Consider the following 12,867-nt stretch of genomic DNA (forward strand, 5'->3'; position numbering starts at 1 on the left):
ATGCAAATTTTAAATAATTTACGTTTAAATTCGAGGCGTTGGTCGGAATTCTTTTTTTCTTCTTCTTTCTTCGGGATAAATTTATCACAAATTTATTATTACGCGTGAATTTAATTAGCAAAGGGGAACGAGAGACGCTTTTGAGAGACGCTTTTGAAAAGGTTAATCGGTTGTTTGTTGCGAGTTTTCAGAAGCTTAATTGTTTAGATAAATCTTGAAAACGTTTAAAGCTTTTCAAGAGGAGAGATTGCTTCGTCGCTTTGAGAAGCAATAATTAAGAGGTGGAAGAATATTTTAATAAACAGAAGAGATGGTGAGTTTAAATCAGAAAGTTTTTTAATTATTTTAGATTTCTTTTTTTTTTTTTTTGAATATTCTATAAGTTAAAGAAGAGGAGGTTTTTTTGTCGTTTCGAAAGTCCTTGGAAATTTCTGTATTTTTAAAATTTCAAAACGGTTTTTTAGGATTTGCGTGCAATTTTTATAAATGTCAAAGATTGGAAAATCTACGAAATCCTCGAATGGAAAATTCATATTAAAAATTATCTCGTATATTTATATTCCTTCATTCTACAATCTTTCTAAAAAAAAAAAGAAAATCTCAACAATAATCGAGCTTTTATAAAAAAAAATTCGTGAAAATTCTAAAAAGATCCTACGCCTTGATTTCAATTTTAATAAAAAAAACTATTCAACCAGAGATTTTTATAAATTTTCTTCAAATAAAAATCTATCTCTTAAATCTATCTCCCTTCTTTTCCTCTAAGAAAAATAAACTTCAGACATTTGCATAAATGAAAGTTAACAAAGAAAACGTCATACGAGCTCACGTATAAACTTTCTTTACAAATAGACAAATAATTGCTACAGGCAAATATTCAATATTTAACACACGTTGCACAACATTCGATATTAAGGAACGTCATGATGATATTATGTCACGAAAGCTCGATATTTGCATTTACGTATCTCTTAATTTGCAAATATCGCTTCAAGTGATAGAATCTTTTACAAAACGAGAATTTATCATTGCGCATTATTATCAGATTCATCGAATAATCCCCTCATATAATTTATATTTAAATAATTTAAATCACGAATTATAATTAAAAATATAACTTTGCATTTATAACTTATTCCACTTCTCTCCGATTAATTATTCTCCCTCTTTTAATAATTTTCTTTGCGAAAAAAATTTAATCCCCTTCGAATTTCGCTCGAAGAGAGAAGAAAACACCTTCCCCTTCCATCGAATAATCCAACAAATTCCACGAGAAAGAGAGAGAGAAAAAAAAATCCAGAATTGGATCCAGAGACCGAGCGAAAATTACGCGTTTTAAAATTGACGACGGGGTGGATCGCGAGGGGGGGAAAAAAGTTTCGAAAACAGAGAAGAGGAGGGGGTCGCTCATTAGCAAGGCGAGGCGCATTTCGCGATTACCCCGTTAAAACGTGTGTTTCATCAGAGTTGTTGCAACGAGGTTTAAAAAAGTCACGGTGGATAGGTTTAAGCGTGCCATTATATGGGGCTAACCCCCCATGGGAGGGCGATACGCTGTACACGTAGTTAACCAGGGTGGGCGCGGAGGGTGTAATCTCGAGATCGACCGGCAAACTTGGAAGCACGCACGCCGATAAAAGGGGGTGGAAAAAATATTTTCCTGGCCAACGACGCTTTTGGTTAATTATCGGAGACAGCTGATCGTACTTTCAACCCTTAAACTGAAAGAAATGAAATAGAGAAATATATATAATCGAGGGGTAAGTTTTATTGAAGTACACAATTTTTTTCTTATCCTTTTTTTTATATAGAAAGTGAATGAACAATTGGAGACAATTGGAAGTAGATTTTTCTTCTTGGAAAGGTTCCTCCTTCTTCTTCTTCTCGCTGATAGAAGCTTCTCCTATCAAATTACATAATACTCGCCGAATTTCTTCTCATCCCTTTAAAGCTGTGCGTTTCTAAGGAACAAAATCTTGAAAGAATCTATCAATTACGATACTTTAATGTCATACTTACTCGTTTCGTTGAATCCAGTCGTAAGAAAAAAGAAAGAAAAACATCGATCGAAAACGTACACCGATAATCCATATATACAACGATAAAGAGGGATATTTAATTTAAGGGTTGAAGTTCAATTCGCTGCTCACATTATCGAGAGAATTATCGCCGGGGAGATCGTTCATGATCGAGGTAAACAAACTGGGGAGGGTTTAAAATATAGTAGTGTATATATATATATATGCGAGTATAGTACGGTTTATTTGCGGTTTAATTTGCAGATGCCAAAGTACAGGATATACTCATGCAAAACAACAGTGATATGTACAACTCTCCGCGGACGTGGTGCTCTGCTCTCCACCCCCTTCGAAGGGGATGGAGGTATCGAAGCGAAGAAAATTGGAGAGAGAAAAAAAAAAAGAAAAAAAAAGAAACCAACACTCGATCGGTTCATTATCGTTTGCTGGCCGAAATTTAAATTGAAAACCTTTGTGCGCCCATCCCAACAACGGTTGTAAATTGGAATTGAAACAATAGAACGCCGGAGAACGGACAACGGTTTTTATTCTTCGACACATTACTTTCACATAATGGCATAATATATCGATACATAAAAATGGAGGGAAAAAAAAAGAAAAAAAAAAAAAGAAGAAGAGAGAGAGAAGCTTGTCGATCGAATTTAACGAAACACGATCGCGAGAAATTTACTGCGAGTGAATAATACGGAGTGAATAAGGTGTGTTTTTCTCTTCTTTATATATATATATATATATATAGATCTTAGACGTATATATATGTACGTATGTATAATATATGGTAAATAAATATATAATATATGTACAAATAATACCTAGGCGAACGCCACTTCGCGTTAAGATGTCGCCACCCCGAGCCGGGACTGCCGTACTGCAACAGACACCCGAAACACTGTCATCATATGCGTTCAAAGAGATTCTTTCACCGAAAGGTGAAGCATGCCATTTATATGCATAAATTATGTTCAAACCAACGAGACACATTTTTCGAAGTCAGAGGTTGAAATTTGTTCATTTGGAAAGAATTCGATTATCTAAGGAAAATAATTCAACACAGTGCGAGTAATATAATGATTGATACAAAGATCATTTCAACCCCTGCTTTATACATGTACACATACATATATTCTCCCCTCCTCTCGCAAACGTTGCAGGGAAAATAATTCATTTTCGATGAAATAGAAGAAATAACAAAAATGTTAAACGAACTCTTCTTCGTTCAAACGAAACAATTTCCAGCCGATCGATCGCCTCGTTAATGAACGAAAACGTATTCCCAACGAAACTGATATTTTCCCCGTCCCGAGTTTAAATCAAGTTTACCGTTCCATTTTGTATTTTATATCTCCACGTTATACTTCTAATTAAACCAAATTCTTATATTTCCGTTCGTAATTCCCGATCGAGAGGGAGAAAAAAATTGAACAAATTTTTGAAGAAACGACAAATTTATAATAGTCCCAATTATTTCACAAAAAAAGAAATCACAATTCTCTTCTTTTCGATCGAGAAGTAGATAATAAAAATTTCGATCGACGCGTGAAAAATTACGCGAAACAACGACGCCTCCGTGGAAAAACCGAATCCTTCGAATCAATTACTCGCGATTTCCTGCGAGCAAAGAGCGCAACGGTTAAAACGGGCGAAAAACCTCGAAAGAGGGGAACGGGGAGAGGAGGAGGAGGTGGAGAAGGAGGAGGAGTGGCCCTGGCCCGGTTCGAAACGTAATCCGACCGAGAAAATTGCAATTTTCACGCGGGCCAGGAATAACCGCGCGACGACATAAAATATATTCCACGCGTGTGCGCGCGCGCGCGCGCTTGTTGGCCGTGGCTCGCTTTTTAATTGTCTTTCGTTCGCCCGAATTCGGACTTTCTATCGAGGAAATTGCACCCACGTTTCTCCCCGCCTCTGATGCTACGTTCATCGTGTACCCGAATTAAAACAACTTTCGTCTCGGCGGGCTTCGAAACGAAAGTCGTGCGAATATTCCGTTTTCTTCTTCCCTGTGCAACGTTTCGATCCGAGGGGGTGAACGAATCCGGGGTTGAACCGAGGAATTTTGAAAAATTTTCGCGAATTTCTTCCATTTCCTTCCATTTATCCGAATTAGATTCTTGAAATTATTTTTATATGATAAATAAATCTAATTTTATTATTGATTTTATAGGAATTATAATCTCTATAACACAATGAAATATAAAATTGGATTTTATTTTCTACAATTAATACGAAATTTTGCTCGAATTCATTTCACGATTCTTCAAAATTCTTTCGGTTCAACCCTTTCGTGGATCATCAGAGCTTCTTTCTAAATAATAGTCTCGTGAAAAAGTCATCGATCGAAATGTCTCGTTGCAAAAAAAAGTAAAAAAAAGAAGAAAATCCGAGAGAAATATATCAAATTATCCCATAACGTTTTTAAAATCTTTTCTAGAAATTAAAATTAAAATATTAATCGAAAAGAGAAGAAAATTCGTTTTACAAAAACTCGCCTAAGTTTCGAATATATCATTTCCTTTTACATATTAAAGAAAAATATACGTTAAAACTATTATGTACGATTTAACAATTTTTTAAAATTAATCCCAATTTATTTACAACTCTTTCACGCACAACTCTTTCCCATGCAAGAAGAAAGAAGCTCCGCTAGCTTAATTAATTTGATCTAAAATTTAATCTAGTTAATAATAAAGTAAAAAAAACAAAAACAAACAAACAATAACAAAAGAAAAAAGACACACGTCAAACTGCAAGAAAAAAAAAAAAAGAACCGAGACATATCGTGTTAATATCTGAGCTGTTATTATTTTCCTTTCTTTTTTGTTTCTCCAAAGAAAACTTAAATTAACAAACAGGTCGATGCACGTCACATTTCACAAACTGTGGGGGAAAAAAAACACGAACGATGGGGAGGAGGGAGAGGGGTGAAAGGATTTTGCACAACTTTTGGAAAACTCTCGTCGGTGCAATCTTTCAGCCTGCGTGATAACACACGACGATGACGTGTTATGACGCGCACAGCCGTACGGAAATATTGTGAGGGTGTGTTCCTGTGAGGGGTGTTCATCCCCCTCCCTCCCTCCCTGCCCCACGTTTGACATTTAAAGCGTTAAATTCGACTAATCGTGAAAATCGGTCATCGCGGTCCAATTTGCCCCCCCGCAAATACGCAGTTATCGGGAAGGTGAAACTGGCTCTCGCGGTGTAATCGATTGAATTCGACCGAGGATTCGACTTTGAAAGCGTGCACAAATTGTACCCGCGTTCTAGAATAATTCTGATTTTCACGATTTTCCGTAGTTGTGATGTATTTAGGTATTTATTAACACTCGCCGATGTCACTGCGAATAATGGATTTGTATTTGTTCTTTGGTTTTGGTTAAAAAGGTAATGCATTTTTTTTGGTTAATTTTTGTGAACAGATATCAACACTCGCACGGCCTGCTGATGATGTTCATTTTTATTTTTCAGAAATTTGGAGTTTAGAAATTATTTTATTTTATTATCTTCAGAGATTGAAAATAGTATGAACTTCTACTAGTTTCGAGGATGGCTATGCGAATGTTAATTAATGCTTTATTTTCAATGAGATTAATAAGAAGATGTAATGAATTTGTATATTTTTGAAGATAAAATTATGAAAGGTTGAAGAAAGTTAAAAATTTGTATAAAGGGGAATAGAAGGAATAAATAACCCTTTGCGTAATCAATGACACGATCTTCACTCGGAATTAGATTAAAATTTGGAAATATTTTATAAATTTTATACCTTACGCCTTATCTATGCCTGTATCTGCATATTTAAAATTCCTCTTCCCGACATCGCTATCGACGTAAATTAATTTTTCGCCACAACCGTATTTAATCGGTTTAATCGAAAAATTCCATCGATGCATTTAACACAATCTCGCGAAACAAAAGAAGGTTACCACCCTTTCCCTTGTCGAAAAATATCCAAAGTTGAAAATTAATTCCACGCGCGAAATTTGCATAAAAACCGAATAATGCATCGAATGGAACAAAAAATGCTTGCCCTCGCATGCATGAAAATTATTTAAAATTAATAAATTTCATTATTTAAAATTGAAATTATTCAAATTTCGCTCGTCTCGTTACAATTTCGAATAAATATACAAGACTGATATTAAAAAAAAAGAAAAAAAGAAAATCACGCGCGATCACAATTGCACAAAGTTTAAGAATCTCTCGTGCGAATAATTTCCATTTCCCTTTCAGGGTTATCGGGTCTAATTGGTCAACGACTCCTTCGACTTGACTTGGTATATAATAACTTTCAAACGCAAGGGGTTATACAATGCGACAGGAAAAAGAAAGGGGAGAGGATAAAAAGAAAAAACGGAGGATCAACTCGAGAAAGAAAGTTTTTTCTCAAACTTTCCACTTTTAGGCAGAAATCAGTGTCCCACGGCTCAAGTTGGGAAAGTTATTCGCGTGATGAGAAGAAATTATCCCCATATTCCTAGGCCAAACAGTTAATCTGAACTGTAAAGCGGCGATCTGGCTACGAACTTTCCACCAAACGACCGGTTAATTGAGTTGTACCCTCGCGCCAGGGAAAAACTTTATCGGGGCCAGTTCGCGGTTGATCCAAAATCCGAACAGTTCTCGACGTTTATCCAACCTAGGAAGGCCTAGGATTGTTACACAATCGGTCAAAGGTATGAGATCTCTATTAAAAATTATAGATCGATGAGTGAAACAAATTTATCGAACAAATCTCTAATTATATTTAAATTTAATTATAATTTAAATTTCGTACCAATTATTAAAGAATTATTCTGTATTCTGTGCACGTGTATATTAAATTATTTTATGATATCATTCATATTTCTTGCAAGGAGATATCATTAAAAAAAAAAATTAACAAAATCTCACTATTGTTCATAATCGTAATTTAATTGTCGTAGATTTAATTATATGGTCACCATTAGCTGGTAGTATAAACTTATTATAGTGATGGAATTATTCAAACAATTTTCATAATAATCTAAACTATTGCAAAATTCATTATTACATTTGTGAACGATTGTTTGAATTCTATGAAATTATTTATTCGATTTCGATTATTCGTGGAAAATTCTCGTGGAGAGAGAGAGAGAAAAAAAAAATTCGTCCAATCCAATTATTTAAATGTTTCGTCGAACTTTACTTTATCGTTGATCGCGATACGTTCGATCCCATCGCTACACACGTCGTCACGCGTTATACCTGCTCGACATTTAACGTCGGGAGGACGTCACGCAAGGCGAATCGAGCTTCTGGTAGGTTGCGTGGAAATTAACGCGTCACGACTTCATCGGGTTTGATAGGATGTGCACCTAAATCCTGGAGCGAGGCCGTCGACCAGAGTTAAAGCTCGTCTACAAACACGATTCGCAGTTAACGACGTGTCAGATCAAGCGCAAAACTCTGTTTTCGACTTTCATTACCGCTCGTGATGCCTTGCCAACGAGGGATACTAAACGTGTGAAATTACGAGCAAATGTTTCGTGAGATTCTTCTTGAAAGAGTCATTGACACTTAATCTCAATGGCGGATAGTTTTGTATAATTAGAAGTTGCAAATATTCTAGTCTTATTGGAGAAATATCGTTCTATTTTTAATAGAACAAGCACGAGAAATATATTAAGTACGTTACTTATACATTTTACAAATTGTTCTTTCGTGTAATTTCATATTCTCTTATTATAGCCTTACAAAACCTCATCATTGATACATTACTTTTTAATCTGAAGATCTTACATATTTGACTTTTGAACAAATGAATATATACAATGATGAATAAGAGGAAAAATAAATAATCTAAACAGGAAGAAGATGAATCTTGTAATTCCTTTAACTCTTGATATAACAGAATCTCACAAAACGTCAAGAATATTCATTTATCTCACTGATCATTCATTCTAAAATCGTTTGTAGCCAGAAACGCGCTTACACTGTTCCTGTCTTCCTGCTCAAGCGCGAAAAACATTTTGCAAACCCTGTCGAGAAGCGATATTAGTAGAAGCTGCAAAGTAACAAGAGCTGTTAGAAATTCTCCTTGAGAAGAAAACCGCGCAGCATCAATCCGCTGATCGACCACCACTTAAAGGGTAGCTACCTTTCATTGAATCAAGGCAGGTTTCCTGTGATTCATGTTAAAGAATCGGAACTGTAGTCGCAGCGTTAGGTCTTTCCGTACTGTTGGGAAAGAATAGAGGTGTCGTAAGTATACATCGCAGCTTTTAGAGTCTCACATCGTGGGTGGTAAAATCTAATATTTGCCTTATAAAATAATCCATTCTCTGTGGCCATAGAAAAATCGAAATGATCTAAGGTTTGCATGCACATCATTGTAATTTTACAACCTTGTGATGATTTGATAAGTGATTAAGATTTCTAATTATGCAATACAAAACATATATAAATATACAATTTCTTTAAAGAAAATATATGAAATCAATATGTTGTGATAATAATTTGAGGATATAATTTGATTCTTCTTCCTCAGGATTAAAAGATAGAAAGATAAATTTTTTGTTTCTTGCATGAAAAGGTAATCATTTCGAGATCTCTGACCGATGAAAGACAAAAGATGTGGCACATCGTCGTAATCCTTTCAGCTCATCACTGTAATCGTCGTTATGTGACGGATATGTACGCGACAAATTACAAATGAGACGATAAATTGCAAAATAGGGTGCGGACCATTGGTAAATGTTGACTCTGCCTGGAAATATAATCCGAGATACGTGTATTCATAGTGTCAATTAGTAACGGTATTAAAAGATTCGCTCGAGTTCGAATGGATTGCCCTATTTCTATTTGTGTACCTTCTTATGCATTATGCTTTTTATTTTCATTGCTTTTAGCAGGCATGCACAACGAGATGAAATGAGGGAAAGGATAATGCGAGCAACTTAAAATAAAATCGTGCGATGAATACATGAATTGTTACCAATGACAGACTAATTTTTATTACTACTGATATTAATAGTATAATTGTAAAAAAGTTTAGTAGAAAAGTAAAAGAGTTCTAAAATGAAAGAGTGCAAAATATGATAGGTAAGAATTATAAATTTTTAAATTAAATTATTTTAAAATTAAAATTTCCCTCTCAATTATGAATTCTATAATCAATGATGCATAAATTGCTAGTTATAGATAATATTAATTTTTATTTATTATAACTGATTCTAAAATTCGTATAATTATTTTGCATTGATTTAATTATTAGATACCAATAACTTGATGATTAATATTGCATTTCATCTTAATATCCAATATCCAATATTATAAACATTAATTTACATGTTTGCCAATTTTAGTAATATGTTCAGTTACTTAATTGTACAGAGAATAAATAAATTTATTGATTTAAAACAATTGCAAGAATAATCACAAGATTTATTTATGAAAGATTTTAATTGGACCGATACAAAATGCAAATAACAAGTGGACAATCACAAGCAAAGAATTGAATTTATCTTTCATGGATATCATTTTATTTGGACATTCACTTACATTCGACATCATGAATATGGATCAAAAGAAAAGAAAAAGAAAAGAAAATCAGGCAATATAGACAAGTTTTCAAATTATTATTTCTGAGAACAGGAATTGTTTCCTTTCTTTCTTTTTTAACAAATAATACTACTCACTGCGCTAATCAGCGCTACGATTCCTTTCTTACACCACCTACTGGGACAGTGAAACTTTTAGCAGGTTCACCGGCCTCTTGCTTCGCGCGTGCCACACGACAGACTGGTAAAATAAATAACTCGTTAAAATTCTTCAAACTAATAATCTAACGATTTCAGATAGTGAAGATGGATTGCTTTTCAAATGGAAACCAATGTAGGCGTTCCACATGTTCATTTGAATTATTTTTAATAATTTATATAATTATAAGATGAATGTGGGTATGGTGAAATGAAAAAAAAAAAAGATAAAAAGCTTGCATTGGATCAAATGGAAAGATAAGCATGCTGCAAGGTAAATATAAAGCAAGATTTGAACCTAGAATGATTTGCTACTGTTTTGTTGTTCTTATTTTAGATTTATCAATTCAACATTCGAGAATAAGCAAAAATGTTTTTGTAATGACTAAAAAAAAAATATATATATTCGAGTATATATCTCTACACTAATACTGTTATCGTATTTTATATTTTATTTGGATTAAACGAAGCATAACTGCATAAAAGCATGAACATAAATTCTATCTATTCCGCTATTAAATAAATTGTATATAAGCAATAATGAAAAAAAAAACCTTAACTTAAAACAGATTCATACCGTAAATAATACCTATATTTCAACATTTTATACTCGACTGAAAATTGGAATAAATTATACGATGAATTTTCTAGGTACAACATCTTTCTAATATGTGAAATAGATCAGAATTCAATGTGGATATATAAAAGAGGTAATTAAATTGTATAAGATGTTAAAAAGATAAAGAAATATCAATTGAAAATGGGTACATTCTAGGATCTCATAATTACCTCTATATCACTAGCTAGAAAAATAATAAATGAATTTAGCAGGATGAATGGATGAATGATGATGTGCTAATAAAGCGCTATGAAAGACTACGAAGCAGATTCGGAAGAATTAGAAGCATTTCGTCATATGATCTCCATGGTCCCCCATACAATTGCTCCCATCTAAACGAAAAATTAACAGTATGAATATCGCTATAGCATGAGGAAAAAGGAAAAAAACATCTTTTTAAAGTGTAAGAATCAAAAAAAGAATACGATTCCAATGTGGCATATATCTCTGGATAAATAAATCATCTGTAAAGACTTTTTCCATTATAAATATATAAAATGAATAGAAATAATTTTTTAATTAAAAAACTTTGATTTATACCTGAAAAAAATATTAATCGATTTATAATAATATCTCTGATGCAACTATAAAGTTAGATCAAAGATAAGAAGTTGATATAATTGACGAGTATCATTGAAATGATAAACGATCAATTTATCTAAAGTGCTACATATATATTATATGGCTATACAATAATTTTTTTTATCCTACTTAAGAGAATGAGTAAAAATACTTTAGAAATACTTTAATATGATCGAAAATACGAACGAAATATTTAAACATACAAATATATTGTACTTACTCCTATCAATGTTGCGTTGTAAATGTGCAGCTACGCGATGTCTAGCATCATTGAATTCCAAGTGAAGACCAAGTCGGAGCAATGTTGGATTTTGTTCCACCAATTGTGTAATTTCCATTTCAATTTTATTTCCCAATACCTGCGACCTCTATATAATAAATATAAACGTACGATATTAGAAATAATTGTGAAATATAATTTTCCATATTTAATAAATAAATTATTATTCAAATTAATAATTATAAATATGTAAAATATTTTACCTGATTCGAACATCGAAATTCTTCTATTGATTTTGTTTTAAGCAATGCCCTGATGAGCCTTACTATCACAGATGGGCTTATAAAGTTTGTTTCCACGCTAAAAAATTATAATTTTATTAGATTTGTAAAATAACGATTGTTGATATAATATAAAATAGATAAAAAACATTATACTAACTTGAGTACTCTGAGCGTTGAATTTTTTTCTAAGGCATCTGCCAACCTTTGTGCAGTCTTGTCAGTGAGTCCCACATTCGTTAAACTTAGAGATTCGAGATGTGTATTTATCTCTAATCCTTCGAATAATTGAATAAATTTTTCATCAGATATATTCTAAAAGAAAGCAAAATAATTTATAATCACAAATATTAAAATTTTACGAGTTTGAAATTATTAAACTCTATATATATATATATACTTACTTTGATATTATTCCAATTTAAATCAATTAATGAAACATCATCTTCTCTAACTTGCTTAATAGTAGCATCAACATCTGTATCATTGGGAGGTTCCATTGGGTAAGGTTTTGGTTGACTAGCTTTTGTTATACCATCCCAACCCAAACCAACAGGTTGGCCAGAATTTAATAGAGAAGCATGATATTGATCTTGATTCATCATGGAATGAAATCCAAGAATAGCTACAAGAATATTACATTAAATGTTACGATAAATATTACAATAAATATTATATATAAATATATTATATAAATATATCTACCAGCAAGATCAATAATTTCTTCTTGAGTAGCATTAGATAATGCTTGTTCATATTCTTCTCCAAGATCAATAGCAATTTGTTCTTCTGCTTCTTTTTCTTTTGTTGATTCTTGAGGAGGTGGAACCCACTAAAGGTATGCAATGAAAATATATACATCATTAATAATTTTAAATATTTTATAAGAAAAATATTTAAAATACCTTTTTTCCTCTTATTACACCAGGTACATAAGGTTTTAATTCAGGTCTGTCTGGTGTTTCTAAAGCTTGTTTGTTGATATGTTCAATGAGTTTCTTACGATTTAATGGTCCTGTAGGACTCTTGTCACATTCATAGCTACAACGCTGTGATGGTGGCATAAAGCTATCCTATAAAAAATATAATATATCAGTTGTTATATATAATCATATCAAACTTAATTAACTTAAAAATATATTATTTATAATTATCTTACATCTGGATCCACTTCCTTAGCTAGTATATTAATTTCTTCTGGGGTAAGTTGTGCCAATAAATCATCCACATCCACATCATCATATTCACTCAAATCCTTGCCATATAATTTTGCTGCAGTTGTCATTGTGGTTGTCTTGGTTGATGAAGATGTCTGGAAATTTTTCCATGATTTTTGGTCAACTAAAGAGTATCTCCGTGACATTTTATTAATCAACTTATTAATGGGATTATCTTATAAAATTAT

At 32.7% G+C, this 12,867-nt stretch overlaps 1 protein-coding gene across 23 annotated transcripts in view; it reads right to left on the reverse strand.

Moving 5' to 3' along the window:
• Positions 1 to 12,867, reverse strand: part of LOC409024 (tropomodulin) — a 223,300-nt gene that overhangs the window by 151,880 nt on the left and 58,553 nt on the right. For 6 of the 23 annotated variants that reach the window (XM_006560740.2, XM_016913883.2, XM_006560742.2 and 3 more), the window contains exons 2-8: positions 12,622 to 12,774; positions 12,368 to 12,535; positions 12,168 to 12,294; positions 11,867 to 12,087; positions 11,623 to 11,777; positions 11,445 to 11,541; positions 11,182 to 11,329 (exon numbers count right to left, since the gene is read on the reverse strand). In XM_006560740.2, coding sequence (XP_006560803.2) covers positions 11,182 to 11,329; positions 11,445 to 11,541; positions 11,623 to 11,777; positions 11,867 to 12,087; positions 12,168 to 12,294; positions 12,368 to 12,535; positions 12,622 to 12,774 — 1,069 coding nt within the window. Of the gene's footprint in view, positions 1 to 1,797; positions 1,962 to 2,541; positions 2,908 to 8,160; positions 8,241 to 9,700; positions 9,804 to 10,549; positions 10,712 to 11,181; positions 11,330 to 11,444; positions 11,542 to 11,622; positions 11,778 to 11,866; positions 12,088 to 12,167; positions 12,295 to 12,367; positions 12,536 to 12,621; positions 12,775 to 12,867 lie in introns of those variants that run through there. The other 17 variants (XM_026442658.1, XM_026442656.1, XM_026442655.1 and 14 more) reach the window with 11 other exon arrangements.

Source organism: Apis mellifera, linkage group LG9 (genome assembly GCF_003254395.2).
Source record: "Apis mellifera strain DH4 linkage group LG9, Amel_HAv3.1, whole genome shotgun sequence".
Classification (NCBI taxonomy): domain Eukaryota; kingdom Metazoa; phylum Arthropoda; class Insecta; order Hymenoptera; family Apidae; genus Apis; species Apis mellifera.